Genomic DNA, 21,111 nt, shown 5'->3' on the forward strand with positions numbered 1-21,111 from the left:
CGGCTTTTTTGTCCCCCAGAACAGGGGCAAACCAGCCTCGTGAACTCACATGGATTACAGTCATGAATATGTCCCAGCCATATGCCGGTCCTGAGCCCCAATAAAATGGGGGGGGGGGGGGAAAGCAATGGTAAACTACCCTGTAAAAATCTCACCAGGAATACTTTGTGAGCAATGCCTACAAAGTCACCTATGGTCGGAAACGACTGAAAGGGAAGATCAGATCAGATTGGCTGCTCCATCAAACTATATTTATTCCTGTTATACTCTCTGTCTCCTTGTAAGATTTTTTTTTAAATTATGCCATCATAAATTCACTTATTCATGTCTAGACTTTATAGGCTTGTGCTATTCGCTCTACCCAGTAACTAATTGATTACAAATATTAATTATTAATAATTCATTTAGCATTCATGAAAGTATTTCTACTCACACTCATTCTTTCATTTCCTATTCTCACATCTTATAAATGACGGTTCACATATTTTCATCTTTGAGCATTTCAAATATACCAACCAAATATAGCATTCTCGTTCATTGTTATTTTCTAATAAATCCTAAAACAAGCCAATAGTTCCCCCACTGCAGAAGTATTCAAAGTTATCCTGCAATTAATTGCTTTGGATCAATTAAGATGAGCGCTGATACGCTTTACACTCAAAACTTTCATACATTGATAAAAATGCAATCGTACAGTCATGTGCATCTGCAGAGGTGAGGGGGGGGGAACAACAGGGAACTCCCTCTGGGATCGAGTAAAAATTATAATTCCACATTTATAATCATAAAAGTAATTGAGATACGTAACCTTACACCCTCGACCATGGGATGCTTTTTCTGTCTTAAAATTTTATTATGGGTTGGCCTGTGTCGGCCCATGGCAGGGTAGCCATAGACCACTTGTTTTATTGCAGCAATATCCACACGATTAGCTTAGTGGTTGTGCGCTTCGCAACCATACGACTGGGGAAGGTGTGTCTCAGGTTCAATTCCCGTCGAAGACGTGAGGAATTTGAAGATCTTCCTCAGCCATAGCCAAGTTCGCCGGTCTTGGGTGTGGGCAGTAGGGTTTTTTCTGCCAGTTTATCTGGCGTTTTTCATCCCGCAAGCAGGCAAACCGGCCCGTGAACACACACGGAGCTACAGCCATAAATACTTAACCCCTCCTCATGAGGGGGCTCAACTTGCCCCAATGGGGAGAGGAGCAAAAGGGAGGAAACTCCATAAGAATAAATAAATAAATTGCAGCAATACAATGTGTTCCTGTTTTTGGTTCATCTTTTTCTGATTTGTGGAAAAAATGTTCATTACTGTTGTGAACAGCACCCAGTGTTCATTTGCCCTCTGTGTCTAGTGAATCACGAATTACAAATTTATAGTGAAACATATTTAAATAGAAAAATACATTTTTAAAAGGTAAATATGTAATTTAATATTATTTTACTTGTTTGTTTTATTTTTTTTCTTTTAAACTGAAATAATTTAATTTAGGATTTTGGGATTAATAAACTATGCTGGTCAATTTTTTTTATATGTGAAATTGTGCTAAAAACTATATTATTTCCGAATACCTTTTTTTTTTCAAGAATTAAAGATCATTAAAATCAATGTAAAATGAAAATAATGTATTTATAGTTTACATTGACAAATAATTACATCAAAAAATGCTAAAAGACGCTTATTGCTGTAATTATTTCTCTCCAAGCTTCCCCCCCCCCCCCTGGAAAATTTTCTGCGGACACCCATGCATATGGTGAAATTGACGTAAAATTTGTAGCACAGGTTGCATAACCCACACAACGCGACTGTCACTTACACAGTTATCGATCTTTAGTTTCGCTTACTGGCTATAAAACAACAAAGGATGTTTTTCCCCTTATTTTCTATATTAAGGTGCCAGAAAAACTAGCCATTTGGCTTTTTATCTTAACTAAAATATAATTACCTTTGTGGCATTCGTATAGTGAAGGTATGTAAGTTCTTTTCACTAAGCTTTGATATCTTCCAGGTCTACCTACTCACTGATGAGACCTCAAAAAAAGGTTGAAACCGGTCTGGGTAGTGACCTCTCCTCATAATGTAATGACATTATTACATCTCCTAGGAGCTGTGTTTTACATTATGAGAAAATATCAAGAATAGTGAGGGAGCTTGCTCCACCTTTACTTCGAATTGCCTTCGCCGATAATTTTTCGGCATGAAACTTATAGATCGTAGTTATCGATCTTTAGTTTTGCTTACTGGCTATAAAACAACAAAGGATGTTTTTCCCCTTATTTTCTAATAGTAATAATTTGCATCTGCATCTATTTTAGTTAAAATAGTTATAGAGTTAAAAGACATCTCTTTTATCTGAAAAGCATTTGTTTTTCATATAAGAGATTTGTTCTATGTATAACTGATTTTTTATAAAGTTTCTAAATTAACATGATTAGATCTGTATAAATCTAAGAAAATTTATTAAGTTACAAGCTATCAAAAATAGTTTTTTATTGTACTCAAAGTGCAATTAAATACAACAATTCTTTAATTTATGAACATTTAAACATTTGTTTACCTGAAAAATACATAAAAGTACAAATCTGAAATATATCTTTATGAAACATTATTGCAATTTTACGTATTATGGAGGTTCTTCACATGCGAAAAGTTGCTAATCTATTTTCCTTAGCAGGTATGTGTTTAAAATTTTCCATAGCAATATCTAAGCAGAGACTGATAATCTGAAAAGAATGAAATAAATAATCAGCATTATTAAGGCCAGATGCATATGATTAAAATTTTGGTGTTTTATTAAATAATAACTTTAAATTAATTAAAATATTTATATAAAAACTGCTCGCATACTATTATTTTTTAATAACTGAAAACATATCGCATTTCTGTCTATTAGAGCATATTTCCTCAGTCTGTCTTCATACTTGACATTCCAAAGTCCCGAGAGTCTTAATATCTCTCTTTTCTTATCACCCAGATATCCAGGTGACCAGAATCATGCACAGAAATTCAGATGAGGTCTGTTCAGTTCCTTATACAGTGGCATTATTGCTTCTTCATACCTACTTGTTGCCCATTATGGCAGATAGACTGCATCACAATTTGTTCATGTTTACAGACATCCTAAAGTCTTAGGTAGTTTGTCTCTAAGTCTAATTATGCCTCCAGAAATGTTTCTGGAGGCATAATATAAACCTGAGATCAGATAGAAAAAGTATTGCATAGGTAATATACATGTAAGAAAGAAAGGTCACACCTGGAGAACGTATAAGGGTCGCATGAGTGAGGAAGCAAAAAGTAGAATTTTTTTGCATGGAGAATGTTGAATGAGCAGAACGTTGCCATAGATGAGCTTTCATCTGATTGTTGTATACCAATTCTGGCATTAAATTCTCTCAAAATTTTGAAATTATGTTTTTCTTTGTTTTAAATTTGGGATACATCACGATAAAAGTTTTTAATTTCTTTATCAGTATTATTATTATTACTACTATAGGCTACTCCATGGAGTTTTGCTCATCGAGGGAGGCTCAAAACATCATGCCAAGCACTGTCCAATATTAGCACAGTATCAATCATACTTTGCTTTTAAATGCATACACAGTCAGCATTGACAACAGACACTGGCCACCTATTCCACTCATTCACCATTCTACAAGCAAAAAAATCTAGTTCCAACATCCTTACTAACTTGCTCAGTTTCCACGGATGCCCCCCCCCCCCTAGTTCTCCCACCACTAGACCTATTCTGAAAAATTCCCTCTGTATTAATCTTGAAAAAACTCTTCAGTAATTTGCATGTCTCAATCACATAACCCCTTTTCTGTCACCCACAAGTCTTCAACCTGTTCTCATAAGGTTCATTCCATAGACCTGCTCCCATCTTTGTCACTCACTGGATCCTCTCCACCTCTTCCTCATCACCAAGAAACCCAGGTGATCGGATCTGCATACAGTAGTCAAGATGGGTCTTATGAAGGCTCAATAAGGAGGAATAATAAACCCAGCTCATAGTCTAACTTGGTTAGACTATGAGCTGAGTTTCACATTATGGAGTAAATACCAAGAATAGTGATCGGAGCTTGCTCCACCCTTACTATGAGTTGTCTCAGTGTAGCACTACCAAATGGGTCAGATGTTGCACTATTTTGCTTACGCTTGGACTTGCCGAACTTTATGTAGTTTCTATATTCAGCTATGAAACAATATGGGATGTAATATCCCTTAACTTAAATAAGTTCATGTCGCCGAATTGAAGCCTTTGGCTCTTCATATAATTAATAATTTGGTTTAATCCTTTATCCAAGTGTGGGAAAACAAAGTTTGTGCCTGAAAATATCTTAAGGACTGGGGGTAAGCTAGTACAACACTTCCCCGGGCAACTTGCAGCAAAGATGGAGCAAGCTAACATCACTCCTATCTCAGTATCTCCCATAATGCAAAACACACATCTCCTTGCGGATATGTATAATATTATGCATTAAGGGAAGGGCCACTATCCAGACTAGTTTCGACCTTTATTGAGGTCTCTTCAGTATACCATCTAATCTCATAGTTGTATTCGCATCAATATTCTGCAATATGCTATGCACCTCCATTTCATTTTCATGACATACTGAAAGAACTGTTCAGGATTATCTTTGGTCTCCAGTGCTAATTTTAATCTAATTTGAGCAGTATGACTTATTGTTTGGTGCATACACTTGGATGGTCATTTCTTAAGATTTTGTAGCTGATCATAGGATGTCGTCAAAAGACAACATGGAATCACCATTTTAAAATTAGAATTTTTAAGAATGATTGCACTGTAAATTGATAAAAAGCAATTTCTTTGGTTATCAGCAAGAGTTTTTGTTGATAATCAAAGGAAATGACAATTGCCATTTTAAACAGTAGCATCAGTGGGTTTCACTGCATATCTTCCCATATAAGGAATTCATTGGGATTTCTGAACTAGTCAGTAATATATTAGGGTGGTCTGAAAAGTTCTCAGCCTAACAATGAAAAAAGGAATTTATAATTTCAAAATTATTTTTATTTTTCAACATAATCTCCCTGAAGATTAATAATTTATTTCAGCGATGCTCTAGCGCCATTATCACGTCCCTGTAGTGGTTCTCAATAAGATCTGCAAAATACCCCTCTACAGCTGCAATCACCTCTTGATCAGAAGAAAAACGCTGACCAGCGAGGAAGAGTTTTAGTTTTGGGAAGTGAAAGAAGTCAGAGGGAGGAAAATCTGGGGAATAGAGTGGATGTTCCAACAATGCACCTGCCCATTGTGGGCAGGTGCATTGTCCTGATGAAAGATGATTTTTTTCTTCTGCAAACCGGGTCTTTTCTCACGAATTTTTTCATCTAGTCTGGTTGAAAGATCAGAATAATATTCCCCGGTTATTGTTTTACCCTATTCAAGATAATTAATAAACAAAATACCTTTAGCATCCCAAAACACCGATGCCATGACCTTTCCTGCTGATGGAACCGATTTTGTCTTCTTTGGTGCTGAACAACTGGCTTCTGTCCACTGTTTCGATTCTGGTGTGTAATGGTGAATCTAAGTCCCATCAATAGTAATAAATTGATGCACAAAATCAGTTTTATTCTTGTTAAAATGCTCCAAGCACTGTTCAAAGATTTTCATGCAAGTGTGTTTTTAATCTGCTGTGAGCAAGAGCAGCACCCATCTTGCGAAAAGCTTTTCCATATGCAATTCTTCATGCAAAATATATCCTACAAGTTCTTTTGAAATGCCTATAGTCTCAGCAATTTCACGCACTTTGACTCTCCGGTCATCCAATACCATATAGTACATTTGATCAATGATTTCTGGTGTTGTTACACTTTTTAGACGTCTTTCACGTGTATCTGTAGTGGCTGGTACAACCACGTTTAAACTCGGCAGTCCATTTCTTAATTGTTGAAAACGAAGTAGAAGAGCATGCACATAAACTTTTATTAACTTTGAATGAATTTTTTTTGGTGTTAAACCTTTTATACACAAAGATTATTGAAGAAAAAATGAAAGGTTTGAGAACAGGAATCGAACTTTGGAGATTCAGTGGCAAGCCTGGAAGAAAACCCTAATTGATTCAGCCAGAGAGGCATGTGGTGAGGTTGTCTGCAAGGATAGAAAAATCAGAACTCCATTGTGGACACAGGAAGTTAAAGAAGAAAGTATATCAAAAGTTCCTGGCAAATAAGTCAGCTTGTGCTCTTAGAGAATACAGAGACAAATGTAAGAAAGCTAAACACTGAGTAAAACTAGCTAAACAAAAGTCATGGGAGGACCTTGGCAAGAACATAGAAAATAAATATCAAGAAGGTGGTAAGATATTCTGGAGGTTGTTGAAGAAGCTTAGAAATGGAGGAAAGAGTGCTGTAAAAGGGGTTAGAGATGATAAAGGTGAAACGAAAACTGGAGAAAAAGATATCCTTGAAGTATGGAGTAATTACTTCAAAAAATTGCTAAATGAAACAAGCAGTGGTAGCACAGTGATAAAAAACACTCGACAAACATATAGTCAGGAATATATATCCATACTTGAAGTAGAAAAAGCCATCAAAGGCTTCAAATGTGGAAAGGCAGCAGGAGTAGATGATATTCGACCAGGACCAGTTTTATCATTAGGCGAACCTAGGCAATCGCCTAGGGGCACTAAGACTTTGGGGCACCAGATTTTGCTACTAGTTCAGAGAAATTTTACAACCTTCGAAAAAAATTAATAAAACCTTCATTAATAATAAAAAACTGAAAAAAGTCAAGCCGTCCTGGTGCTCGCTGATGATCCTACATTATTTTCGCCTTTCTCTATTTCTTCCACTCTCCTGCTCTTTGTATACTTAACCTCAAGTGCAGGGATTTTTTCTCCTTCTGGCATCTGTCCCAAGATGAGCAGGGAATGATATCATTTTTATAAATATCCACTTGGGTAGGAGTACGTGTGCTTGTGTGAGTATGACAAAATATATATAGAGAGACAATGTATAGGGGCACCCAAATTTTCTTTGCCTTGGGGCATTAGATATTCTCGGACTGGCCCTGTATTCGACCAGAAATGCTGAAGTATGGTGGTATAAAAGTCTTACAGTGGCTGCACATCATAGCTCAGAAGGCCTGGACAGGGGGACGAATTCCCGATGATTGGAGTAGAGCTCTCATAGTACCCATATATAAAAAGGGAAATAAAATTGAATGTGAGAATTACAGAGGTATTTCCCTACTGAGTGTTTCTGGTAAGATTTATGCAAGTATACTTGAGAAACGGTTGAGAAAAATTGTGGAAGAAAAGCTTGGTGAAGAACAAGCTGGATTCAGGCCAAATAGAGCCTGTAAGGATCAGATCTTCACTTTACGACAAATAGTTGAGAAATCATGGGAATATAACAAAGAGCTGTATTTAAGGTTTGTCGATCTGGAAAAGGCATATGACAAGGTGCCAAGAGAGAAGATATTCAATATACTACAGTTACATGGTGTCAACAAGAGAGAAACTATTCAATACACTACAGTTATATGGTGTCAATGGGGCATTATATCAAGCAATACTTAGTCTTTATTTGAGTTGTAAGTCAGCAGTGAGACAAAGATGTACATTATCCCCTGTTATCAGGGACGAATGCTAGTCTTGAAATTCACACTTGCTCTTGTTATCATTCAGGGAGTGAGAGGTGTGATTGAAATCTGATTATCGGAATAATGAATTACAGGTAACCCTCGTATAACGCAGATGTCAGGTTCCACAGAAATGTCACATTATATAAATCACGTTATGCGAGACTCAGATCACATACAAAAAGCAGGATTAGGTTCTGAAATCGGTTTTTTTAAAAAAAAATATATATATATATATACAGGGTGTTCGGGATAAATTTGACAGTTTCGTAAGGAAAAAGAAAATCTTCTTTGTATCTATTAAATTTAATGAATTGACAAAAAAACATTACAGGCAGAGTTAATTACAATACTATCAACAAGATTTACTCAAAATAACCACCATTAGCATCGATCACAGCTTCAATTCTGCTTCGGAACCTCGAACAAGCTGATGCTACAGTCTCCCTGGGAAGGGCCGCAAAAACTGTTTTAATTTTATCCATTAACTGGGCTTTTGTATTACTGGAAGTGCGATTGGTGTCTTTTTCAACTGCGCCCCATACAAAATAATCCATGGGGTTAAGGTCTGGGGAGTTTGGAGGCCAAACATTTGGACTGGTGAAGTCGTAGAAATTTTCAGACAACCATTTTTGACTTTTCCCAGAGGTGTGGCAAGGGGTCGAATCCTGCTGCCATACATACGGCCTACCATTGGCTACCCTTGTTATCCAGGGCTTGACTACAGTTAGCAACTCCACAAACAAAGCCCGAATTCCAATGCCAGGGTTCTTCAACACCTGTTCCTGCAGATTTGCGAGGAATTCTGCTGTACGAACGCAATCAGATCGTCTGCTAGGGATCTTTCTTCTTGCTACATCCTCGTAGTCACCATTGCAAGTCTCTAGTTCATGCCTGATTGTTTTTACTGTATTCAGGGAGCATTGGGCAGCAGTCGTAATATCCTTATTTTGATGGCGGGCACGAATCATCATGATACAAGTTATTCTCTTCCATGATTCAGGTGGGTTCCAGCTATCCATCCTTTCTGACATCTTGTATATGAATGAAGAAGGGTCCAAACTTTTAAATGAAGAGAAGTGTGTGTTAATACATGTAACTTACGGAAAAATATAATTAATTATAAATATGTCAAATTTATCCTGAACACCCTGTATATATAAACAACAATGACATATCCAACAAAAATATTTTTTTATTTAATTCAGGTAATTCATGCAAGTTAAGAAAACATAAACTATGACACAAATACATAGTATAAAATTATAAAAATTACAAATTGTAATTAAGCTTCATTGCACGCAATGCATAAATGTTTTAGGCAAAATAAAAATAAGTGCATATTTTAATCTTTCATTGCACAAAGATTTGAGGATTGGTTAATAAACATTAGTTTTGTCATGTAATCACCTGATGCATTACTACAAAACAGAAGTAATTCTGTCTTTGGAAACTTTGAATCCAGGAGCTGATCTTTCATTTTTCGAAATATAGGTGCGTTTCAGCATCTTTTTCCAATATAACCCAGATTCATCAGTATTGAACACCTGGTCTGTATTATAAATGTTTATAAACATTGAGAGTTTTTTGTTTAATAAGATTTCCATTCAAAGGAATTTTCTTTTGAGTGCATCTTCTTTTCAAATCATTAGAGATTTCTTCATTTTTCTCTTAGAAAATTGCATACACAAACAATGAGCTTTGCACTTACTGTCAGCCCAGCAATAAACACTTTTTCAGATTTTATGTTCATTGTTTTTGATTGTTTGAATTGTTGATTCATTTATATTCAATGTCCTTACAACAACTGGTTTTTCTCCATTTTTCAACTGATCCATGACTTTAATTTTTTTTTTCTAGACGAATTTTCTTTTCGATATTCATTTTTTTCCCTTTCAATGCAATTTGTGGCCATTACTATAAAAATAATTTTTTTTACAACTCACCAGAAAATAAAGTGCTCAGCTTGAGATAACACACTTATGATTTTTAATGCGTTTTCCTGGCAGAAAACGAAGACAATTTTCAACAATAAACACTTTATAGGTATACAATTGATGTACATGCGTGATAAAGGGTGTTTCCCCTAATATAAATTCGCTACTTATAACTACCTGTGCGATACGGGCAGACACAAATTTAACGAAGATAAAATTAGATTTTTAAGTTGCGTGGTGAAAAATATATGAAAAGATAAAGGGTTACTACAATTTCTAGTCTGTGCTTTTGTCAAAACCACGTTGTATAAGTACCGCGTTATACGAGGGTTACCTGTACTGACCATTTAAAACTATATATTTAGAAATTTATGTACATTTAATCATACAAATACATTTATTTTACAAATGATATTCTATATTTTTCAATTTAGCTACTTGAATACAAATTTACTATTTCTACATATACACAAAGCTTTTGACTCTGTATCACATGAAATTTTAATAAAAAAATTAGAAGTCATAGGAATACAAGGTACTGCCCTAAACTGGTTCAAAAATTACTTAAATGCCAGATCACAAATTGTAAAAATAAGCAACAGCTATAGCAGCTCCAAAACACTAGACTGTGGTGTACTACAAGGATCTGTCTTGGGACCAATTTTATTTAATATTTATATCAATGACTTCTGCAATCTTAAACTAAACAGTAAAATAAATACTTTTGCAGATGATACAGTACTAATTTTCTCTACAGACACAGCCAAACAAATGAAAACCACCGTGAATGCTGATATTTTGAAAGTAACAAACTGGTTCCAGTTAAACAAACTCAGTCTGAATGTCTCAAAAACTAAATATGTAAATTTTAACTTGCAAAATGAACTTCACTGCATGATTAGAATTGCAGGACAAATTCAAATTGCAACTGCAAGAAAATAGAAAAAGTCAGTGTAATAACTTACTTGGGATTAAAAATTGGTGGTAGTTTAAGCTGGAAACCACATATTACCGATGTCGTAAATAAAGTAAGGATTATGTTAAACATACTTTACTACCTAAACAGATTCTTAAATTTAAGTATGCTAAAAATATTATATTCTGCCTGGATTCAATGCACACTACAATATGGTATATTAAGTTGGGGAGGAATCTATCGCACTATGCTGAATCCTTTAGTCTCGACTCAGCATAAAGTAATTAAAATCTTAACTAGAAACAAATATAAGGATACTGCAATGTGTAATGAATAAACCACACTAAACATACTCTCCCTTAGATATTTATACGTCTATAGAGTACTATTATTCATAAAACATGACAACGAATACGTAAATATCAAACAAGATGCTTTCCTTAGTAGACATAAGGGCCTAAAATATATAGTTCCAAAAGCAAATAAAGAAGCAATATACAAACATTATACTTATTTAGCGCCAAAAGTATTCAACACGCTACCTTTAACAATAAGAAATGAAACTAACCCAAACAAATACAAAACTCTAATCAAAGAGTATTTATTTTCCTATAGAAATGAGGAATCTCTGTTCAAAATAATTGTATAAATTATTGCTTTTTAGCATATTTGTATTCAAAGATCATAAAAATTTTAATGCTATTTAACTGCTTTATTTTGTTCCTAATTATTTGTTATGCAACTTTCTCTGTACATATTAGCATGTCTCCTGCAATTTTATTATGTAATTATATTATATTATATGAATGTACATATATATATATATATAATGAAAATGAATTGCATAAATTTTTCTAACTGTATGCATATTGTAACCTGGATGAGCTGTTGCTCTTAGGTTACACATATGATTGTTCAACATTTTGTACTATTATAGGAAGCTTACAAATAAATTTTACTTGTTAAAAAAAAAATTCTACCCTACATTCTTCTTTATGAACTGATCAATAACATCATCATAAAAAGTTGGTAGTAACTTAATTTTCCAAAGCAACACGCACACTTGTAAAGGCTGCTGAAGCTCACTGGCTAGAACTACGTTGACTGCGTATGGCCTGTAGTTTAAGCAACAGAGTGAGACACGTGAAATGGCTATGCATGCGCATGAAATCACAGTGGCGCTGTGAGGACCAGTAAGCTCCTACAACTGAGCAAGCCAAGGTAGCTTTGACTAAACGAGCAAGCATCAGCTTCGATACACAACGCAAAGCTCAATTATTGCCGTGCAAGCTTAAGACGTCTTCTGTCTACAAAAATAAAAGCCTAAATGGAATGCTTATAAATGTATGCATTTATTAACAAATAAATATTACTTCTCTCTCAATTAATGAGCTTGCATAGTAAGCATGGAGAATTCACCACTGCCTGTTATTCATTATCTATATGGATCATATTATGAAGGAAAGTGGTATTAAATATGATATCAAAATTGGAGATGTTAATGTCGGCTCTTTGCTTTGTGCGAATGATGTTATACTTCTAAATAAATCCACTACAAGATTTCCTGACTAAACTGAACAACTGTTGTAATAGATATGGTATGAAGATTAGCAATAAAAAGATAAAGACAATGAATATAGGCAGAATCGTTGAAAATGTCAACTTTGTTGTAAATGGAGAACCTGTGGAACATGTAAAACATTTCAGCTACTTCGACACGATTTTTAGTGAAGATGGTAAATTAAATACGGAAATAGACAGCAGAATCAACAAAGCTGGTATGGTAGGAAGTCAACTGAATAAATTCATATGGAATAAGAGAGAAATTAGTCAGAACACTAAATTAGCTGTATAGTGTTCAAACCAGTTTTAATTTATGGATCTGAAAGCTGGATCAGAAGTAAAACACTTGATCAAAGATTAGAGGCGTGAACAAATGGTATCAATGGCAATATCATATTAAAAACGAGGATGTTAGGAAAAAACTTGACATTGTCAGCATTCAGGAATGCGTTAGCAGAGCTAATCTCAGGTGGTATGGTCACTTAAACAGAATGGGAGAGGAAAGATTAGCAAAACAAGTGTTCTCTGCCAGATTGGCAGGAAAACGACCCAGAGATAGACCAAGATATAGCTGGATTGATATGGTACAAAGCACGTTAGACGACAGAAATATATAAGATCTGATAATGTTGGAGTCTTGATAAGTAGCAGACTGATTTGGAGGAAAATTGTAGATAGGAAGTTAGTAACGATGTAAATTTTTCATGTAGTACTATCATATCCTATACACCCCCTTGAGGGTACATGGCAGGAATTTGTTGATGATGATGACCTTTTATATTAAAATTTTAATAACCCCATGATACTTGATTTTATCCATTTCAATGGACACAGACAACACTTTTGCTTCAGACAGCTGTATAAAACAAACTACCGTATTTTTTGATTGATAATGAGCACCCCCAACATTTTCATCACTCCTTTTGCTGTATAGATAATGCACATGCGCCACCTAGTGGTAGAGTTAGGAAGTACAGACAGAGGACTGTGGAATTCTTTAAAAGCACATGCGTTGTTAGTAGCGGTGGTCGATTTTTTTAATTCAAAATTTTACAATTTCCACATTTGGAATCACAACCTTTTGGAACAAAAGGTTGTCATTCCAAAGATATTATTGTTACTGCTAATGATAAAGGTTGGATAAATTCCGAGGTTATGAAATTTTGGTTGGAGAACGTGTGGCGAAAGAGACAAATGGCAGTTTTCAACCCAAAATCTCTGTTAGTGTGGATTCGTGTAGAGTACACACTACAGCAGAAGTTAAAACAATTGTAAGTATTCCAAATTGGCCGTCATTGATTATGAAGCTGAAGAAATACCAAACGAAATTTTTAATGGCATTGATTCTTTCAATATTGAAATTTTGGATTTGGATTTGAATAGTGTAATGTTAAATAAATATTAAGTAATACTTCTACTTTAGTTTTGTTATTACATTTGATTTACCTCTCATACCTTTCAAATGTATACTACGCATGTTCATTTTTAACGAATTTAGACTTTTTTTGTATAGATAACGCGTGTGTTATCTATTGAAATATACGGTACTTGATAGAATGACTTGCCATTTTACATGGATGCTTATGACAGATGTACTAACTTAGAAAAAAAAAAAAAAATTGCCAATAGTGTTGCCATTCTATGGCCAAGGCCAAGAACTTTTCAGACCACCCTCGTATAAGTTTTTCCAAGATGGATCAGGCAGGAATAAAATGGCCCTCATTCCTTGGAGGACAGATTGTTACCACCTATGGCAGTAGGTTAAACATGAAGATAAGAGGGTGAAAAGAATCCTAGGTAACCAGATCTCACTGCAGTTGGAAACTAGACTTTGGAACTTTAAACTGTAGGTCTCTGAGCAGTATGGCAGTGAAGTGTGGCAAAACTTAACTGAAGAGCTAAAGCGACTAAAATGGGACATTCTTGGACTATTGTGAAGAAATTCTTCAATTAAAAAATGGAGACATACTGTATTATAGAAGCCAAGATAAGGAAAGAATCAGTGGAGTTGGATTAATGATTAACAAAAAATTAAAGAACAACATAATAGAATTTGACAGTATATCTGATTGAATAGTAAGTATTGTTATCCAAATCTCAAAAAATAAAAAATAAAAAAATAAAAAATTGCTGCTGATAATAGGTTGTGGTCAAAAGAGAACAGGATCACCATTTAAAATTAAAATTTTCAAGAATGATTGATAAAATAAATAGACAATTTGGAAAGAAGTTGCAAAAAGGTGCCATTTTCTAAACTAGGTAATGAAAGAGGCTTGCGATTGTGGTATGTATGTATGTATGTATGTATGATGGTGTTAAGCTGTACTTAATGGAACAGAAGAAGGATAAACTCTTTCTAAGATAGAAAAAGTTCTGCATAGACTGGATGTGCATTTAAATAGCAAGTATTTTGTCCAAATCTCAAAAAAACTTTTAAACTGTAGGTTTAAAATTTTTGACATTGACAATACAATCATCATTCTTTTTATTTTGGTTGATAACCTATGAAGTGTGTATGCAAAAGGATAGCCTTAATAATCATATTTTGTTTCCTTTTACAATAGTTCTTTACTCTTTTCAGATATTAGTTAATTGCTCACATAACCCAAAAGAAAGTTATTAAAATGTAGAAATTATTATGAAAGAGTAATTTTAAGTTACCTATTCAAGTGATTAGATAACATAATTATTTTTTATTATTTTGTAGCTGATAATAGGTTATGGTCAAAAGAGAACAGAGAATTGCCATTTTAAAATTAGAATTATCAAGTTGTACAATAACTTGATAAGAAGCAGTTTCCTTGAACACACTAGATAGCATTTATTTCTTGTCAACGTTTCTTTAACTGTCCTATATATGTCCTGGCACTGTGTGTTCTAAAATGATGCTTTAATTACTATTAAAGAGTTTACTGTTAATATGAACTGTCTGCATATTTCGATTTATAAATAAATAGACTATAACATACAAACCCTCCTTGTATCTGCAGGCATAATAATACCATCTTGGAATAGCTGTGAGGATCTGAAAAAGGCACCAGTAGTATCTTGAAAGTAAGTGCCTAACTGTCTGAAGTCTATTTTACTATCAGTTACCAGTGGTACTGGATATTCCTAAAGGAATAATTTACACTCATGTAACATAGCAAATTACTGTTATAAATGATGATGAAGGGATGAAGAATATTAAACATTTCATTACTCAAATATGATCAAAAGTAAAACAAATGCAAAAAACAAACTAAATAGCATGTGTATATATATTGTTGTTGTTTTTATGTGCCTAAACGAACTAAGACTATTATTATTATTATTATTACTACTCAGGCCTCCATGGAGTGAAAAGACTCATCGTGGGAGGTCCTTCCTAAGAACATAAAGTCTGTCAAGACTCATCGAGGGGAGGTCTCCCCTAAGAAACACAAAGTCTATCATACCACTCCTTAAACTCATTGACCGTTCTTGCTCTCACCACTCCATCAGGCAATGCATTCCACGGTTCAACCATCCTCCATGCAAAGAAACCACTCCTCACCCTCTTGCTCACAGTTTCCTTTCATAACTTCCAGGGATGGCCTCTTGTCATCACTCCTTCCCGCTGTTCAACCAAGCGAAAGAACTCCCCAGTGTCAACCCTATAACCACCTCTCAACAGTTTAAAAGTCTCAATCATATCACCTCTCCTTCTTCTATCCACCAAACTCTGCAGTCCACATTCTCTCGGCCGATCCTCATAACCAAAATTGTACAGTCCTGAAACCATCTTTGTCATCCATCTTTGTACCCTTTCCACAGTTTACATACATTTCAAAAGAATTATAAAAAATCTTCAATTAGAGGAAAAAGATTGCTTAGTAAGCATTGATGTGTCATCCCTTTTTACAAATGTTCCAGTAGAGAACACAATAGTCCTCCTGTCCAAAATTTATCCTCCTGACGTTTGCAAGATCTTTTTAAGCACGAACTTAAATCAAGGTATTTTAGCTGGAACAACCAGTTCTTTAAACAAATTGAAGGTATAGTAGTAATTCCCCCCCCCCACTGCAAACTTATACATGGAATCATATGAATCTTTAGCACTTAATTCAAGCCTAAGATATGATTAAGATATATATATATACAGGGTGTTCGGGATAAATTTGACAGTTTCGTAAGGAAAAAGAAAATCTTCTTTGTATCTATTAAATTTAATGAATTGACAAAAAAACATTACAGGCAGAGTTAATTACAATACTATCAACAAGATTTACTCAAAATAACCACCATTAGCATCGATCACAGCTTCAATTCTGCTTCGGAACCTCAAACAAGCTGATGCTACAGTCTCCCTGGGAAGGGCCGCAAAAACTGTTTTAATTTTATCCATTAACTGGGCTTTTGTATTACTGGAAGTGCGATTGGTGTCTTTTTCAACTGCGCCCCATACAAAATAATCCATGGGGTTAAGGTCTGGGGAGTTTGGAGGCCAAACATTTGGACTGGTGAAGTCGTAGAAATTTTCAGACAACCATTTTTGACTTTTCCCAGAGGTGTGGCAAGGGGCCGAATCCTGCTGCCATACATACGGCCTACCATTGGCTACCCTTGTTATCCAGGGCTTGACTACAGTTAGCAACTCCACGAACAAAGCCCGAATTCCAATGCCAGGGTTCTTTAACACCTGTTCCTGCAGATTTGCGAGGAATTCTGCTGTACGAACGCAATCAGATCGTCTGCTAGGGATCTTTCTTCTTGCTACATCCTCGTAGTCACCATTGCAAGTCTCTAGTTCATGCCTGATTGTTTTTACTGTATTCAGGGAGCATTGGGCAGCAGTCGTAATATCCTTATTTTGATGGCGGGCACGAATCATCATGATACAAGTTATTCTCTTCCATGATTCAGGTGGGTTCCAGCTATCCATCCTTTCTGACATCTTGTATATGAATGAAGAAGGGTCCAAACTTTTAAATGAAGAGAAGTGTGTGTTAATACATGTAACTTACGGAAAAATATAATTAATTATAAATATGTCAAATTTATCCCGAACACCCTGTATATATAGACAATGTCTTTGCCATTTGGCTGCATGGTCCACAGGCTCTTTCTAACTGTACATTTCCTCAATAATATCCATCCCTAAATTAGTTTCAATATCAAGTAGACTGAGGTAGACAAATATCGGAATGGAGAACTGGACAATGAGAGTTATTTGTGCCTATGGTCCCACAGAAGGTTCTACTAAGGTAGAAGTGAAGGAATTTTTTGAGAAAGCAACTAACACAATGAAAAAAAAGAAAAGCTGGTCCTTGTTGTGGACCTAATTAGCAGAGTAGGAAATGATTGTCAAACAGAAATATTTTGGGAAAATTTGGAGAAAAGAGCAAAGCTAATAATAATGGTAAATACCTGTTCGATTTCTGCTCAGGACATGGACTGGTTATTACTAACACAAAGTTAAAACATAAAAATGTGTACCAATTCACAAGGAGAGAAGAGGCAAAGAGTAAGAAATGTCTCATTAACTATGTTACTGTCGATAGTAATGTTTTTCTCACTGGTGCAGGACACTAGAGTGTACAGAGGATTTGAAATCGGAAGTGATCACCATTTAGTCTTGAGCAGGATAAAATTGAATTTCAAAAAGAAGAACATGTAAGAAAGTTTTAAAGCACATAAAAGTTGAGCAGCTCTCAGATTTGAACTGTAGGCTAAAATACACAAACATTATTCAAGAAAAAATGAAAGAGTTTGAGAACAGGAACTAAATGTTGGCGTTTGGTTCCTGTTCTCAATGTTTTCTTCAGTGGCAAGACCTGAAGAAAACATTGATCAATTCGGCGAGGTTAAGTCATCGGTTTACTCTAAGGAAAGAAAAATCAGAACTCCATGGTTGTTAAACTAGCTAAACAACAGTCATGACAAGACTTGGGCAAGAACACAGAAAATAAATATAATGAAAGTGGCAAAATATTCTGGAGGCTGTTGAAAAATCTCAGAAATGGAGATAAGAGTGTGTAAAAGAAATTAGAAATGATAAAGGTGACATGAAAATGGGAGAAAAAGATATCCTTGAAGTATGGAGTAGTTACTTCAAAAAATTGCTAAATGAAACAATCAGTGACAGCATAGTCGTAAACAATACCCAATAGGCATGTAATCAGGAATACATATCCATATTTAAAGTAGAAAAAGCCATCAAAAGTCTGAAATGTGGAAAGGCAGCTGGAGACCAGAAATGCTCAAGTATGGATGTAGAAAGGCCTTGCAGTGGCTGCAATGCATATTTCAGAAGGCCTGGATAGAGGGACGAATTCCAGATGATTGGAGTAGAGCTCTCATAGTACCCATATACAAAAAGGGAAATAAAACTGAATGTGAAACTTATAGGGGTATTTCCCTACTGAGTGTTCCTGGTAAGATTTATCAAATATAGTTGAGAAACAGTTATTGTGGAAAGGAAGCTTGGTGAAGAACAAGCTGGATTCAGGCCAAATAGAGGCTGTCAGGATCAGATTTTTCACTTTACGGCAAATAGTTGGGAAATCGTGGGAATGTAACAAAGATCTATATTTAACTTCTGTAGACCTGCAAAAGGCATATGATGAGGTGTCAAGAGAAAAGCTATTCAAAACGGTACTGTTCCATGGTTTAAGTGGGGCATTATACCAAGCAATACTTAGTCTTTATTTGCGTTATAAGTCAGCAGTTAGAATTCAAGGAGATACAGGAAGATGGTTTGATGTTAAATCTGGTGGCAGAGAAGGATGTACATTATCCCCTCTGTTATTCGTTATCTATATGGATCACATTATGAAGGAAAGCAGTATTAAACCTGATATCACAATTGAAAATGTTAATCTCAGCTCTTAACTTTATGCAGATGATGTTATACTTTTGAATAAATCCAGTAAAAGTCTGTAAGATTCCCTCACTAAACTGAATAACTGTTGTAATAATAAGGTATGAAAATCAGCTATAACAAGACAAAGACGATGAAAATAGGCAGAAACAGTGAAGTTATCAAATCCATTGTGAATGGAGAACCTATAGAACAAGTAAAACATTTCAGCCATTTAGGCACAATTTTTAATGAAGACAGTAAATTAAATATGGAAATAGATAACAGAATCAACAAAGCCTGTATGGTAGGAAATCAACTGAATAAATTTATATGGAGTAAGAGATAAATGAGTCAAAACACTAAATTAGCTGTATACAAGACAGTATTCGAAACGAGTTTTAACTTATGGATCTGAGAGCTGGGTTAGAAATAAAACACTTGACCACAGACTAGAGACCATAGATATGAGAGGCCTGAGAAAGATTAGTGGTGTAAACAGCTGTCATCAGTGGCAATATCATATTAAAAATGATTATATTAGGAAAGAACTTAACATTGTTAGCATCCAGGAATGTGTTAGCAGAGCTTATCTCAGGTGGTATGGTCTCTTAAACAGAATGGGAGATGAAAGATTAGCAAAACAAGTGTTCTCCACCAGGTCGGCAGGAAAAAAGACACAGAGGAAGAAGATCAAGATATAGGTGGATTGTTACAATAAAAAGTGCCTTAGAAGGTAGAAATATAAGATCTGATAATGTTGAAATCTTGACAAATAACAAATTGAATTGGAGGAAAATTGTTGATAAGAAGTTAGTAATGATGTAAGTTCATTCTAACCATATCCTGTTATAGTTAGTATATTATAATATCATAATATACTAACTATAATATCATAATCATAGTATCCTATACACCCCTTGAGGGTACATATCAGGAATTTGATGATGAAATCAGTTCCACTCTTTAAGAAGAAACAGAAGGAGCTCTTGCCTTCTTAGATATGTTACTTACAAGGCAAGCAGATGAATCCTTCATATCTTCGGTTACCATAAGTTCACGCATGCATGCACACACACATAGGAAGGAAGAAAGACACCTACAGGCCACTTCACATCACCATCCTGCCCAGAAGTGTGGAATTATCAAACCTTAGCCTCCATGGCAGAGTAAATTTTGTCATCAAGATAAACACTGCACCTGGAATAACATTCTCTACTCCCATATTGAAACAAAATGGATACAAAAAAAAAAAAAGAAAACTCCTGCCAAACTCCTTAAAAAGAACAAAAAATCCCCATCCCTTAAACATAGACTAATCCTACATGCACTATATCATTGCCCTATGTCAAAGGCACAACAGATTAACTGGGTTCTCTCCTGAAATAACACAGAATCAGAACTGTCTACAAACCACTAAACAAGATTTTTATTTGCCTAGGACAAATTAAGGATTGCCTAGTCTCACTCCTTCACTGGTGTCTACAGCATTCCTTGCCAATGTGGAACTCAATATTTTGGACAGAGAGGACAAACTAGTTTAGTAAGGAAAAAAAGAACACAAAAAATACGTCCAAAATGGAGAACCAAAAATCAGATTATCTCAACATGGAAACAGACCACTTCATAAGATGGAAGAAAGCCAGGCTACTTCACAAATGCTGTTTCAAATTGGAGAAACTATTCCTGGAAGCAGCACATGTTTCACAGAACCAGATGGTATGGCATATATTTAAACAGATTTTGGTGCACTACCCTATTTACGTTTCTGCATTAACAACAGGAATCATCACAAAGAGTGCTACTATTGCCCTCCATGGATGTGACTGTCCTCGTTATTGAGGCCATTTTAATTTCTGTCTTCATGGAGTTATGTAATGTTAATTTTCCTCTCATAATGCTTGAAATCGTGGGGGTGCTGCAACTTTCAAAATATACATACACACTGTAAGTACAGTGTATATGTGTTTAGATAAAATATCAAAATTATGGTAAAAATTTAAAAAAAAAATTAAACATGAAAAAAATATTGTTTATTATCGATAAAATTATACAGTTTGGTATAATTCAAAATTACATAAAAATAAAACATATTCTTCTTATTTTGTTTCATGAAAAAAATATTGTTTATTATCAATAAAATTATACAGTTTGGTATAATTCAAAATTACTTAAAAATAAAAAATATTCTTTTAATTGTAATTAAAGGAATGGAATTCCTTTAATTACAATTAAAACGTCTCTTAAAAACTTTTAAATATTT

At 34.8% G+C, this 21,111-nt stretch overlaps 1 protein-coding gene across 4 annotated transcripts in view; it reads right to left on the bottom strand.

Annotated features, from left to right (window-relative positions):
• Positions 1-2,440: 2,440 nt before the first annotated feature.
• The window catches only part of LOC150106688 (methylcrotonoyl-CoA carboxylase beta chain, mitochondrial-like), a 321,267-nt gene continuing 302,596 nt past the window's right edge, over positions 2,441-21,111 (bottom strand). For 3 of the 4 annotated variants that reach the window (XM_090392638.1, XM_090392640.1, XM_090392639.1), the window contains exons 12-13: positions 15,002-15,142; positions 2,441-2,723 (exon numbers count right to left, since the gene is read on the bottom strand). In XM_090392638.1, the coding sequence (XP_090248764.1) occupies positions 2,637-2,723; positions 15,002-15,142 (228 nt within the window). In that variant the 3' untranslated portion in view covers positions 2,441-2,636. Of the gene's footprint in view, positions 2,724-14,997; positions 15,143-21,111 lie in introns of all 4 variants that reach the window. The other variant, XM_090392642.1, reaches the window with a different exon arrangement.

The sequence above is a fragment of the Typopeltis vanoorti genome, chromosome 5 (genome assembly GCF_054136105.1).
Source record: "Typopeltis vanoorti isolate ZY-2024b chromosome 5, IOZ_Tvanoo_1.0, whole genome shotgun sequence".
NCBI classification, from domain to species: Eukaryota; Metazoa; Arthropoda; class Arachnida; order Uropygi; family Thelyphonidae; genus Typopeltis; species Typopeltis vanoorti.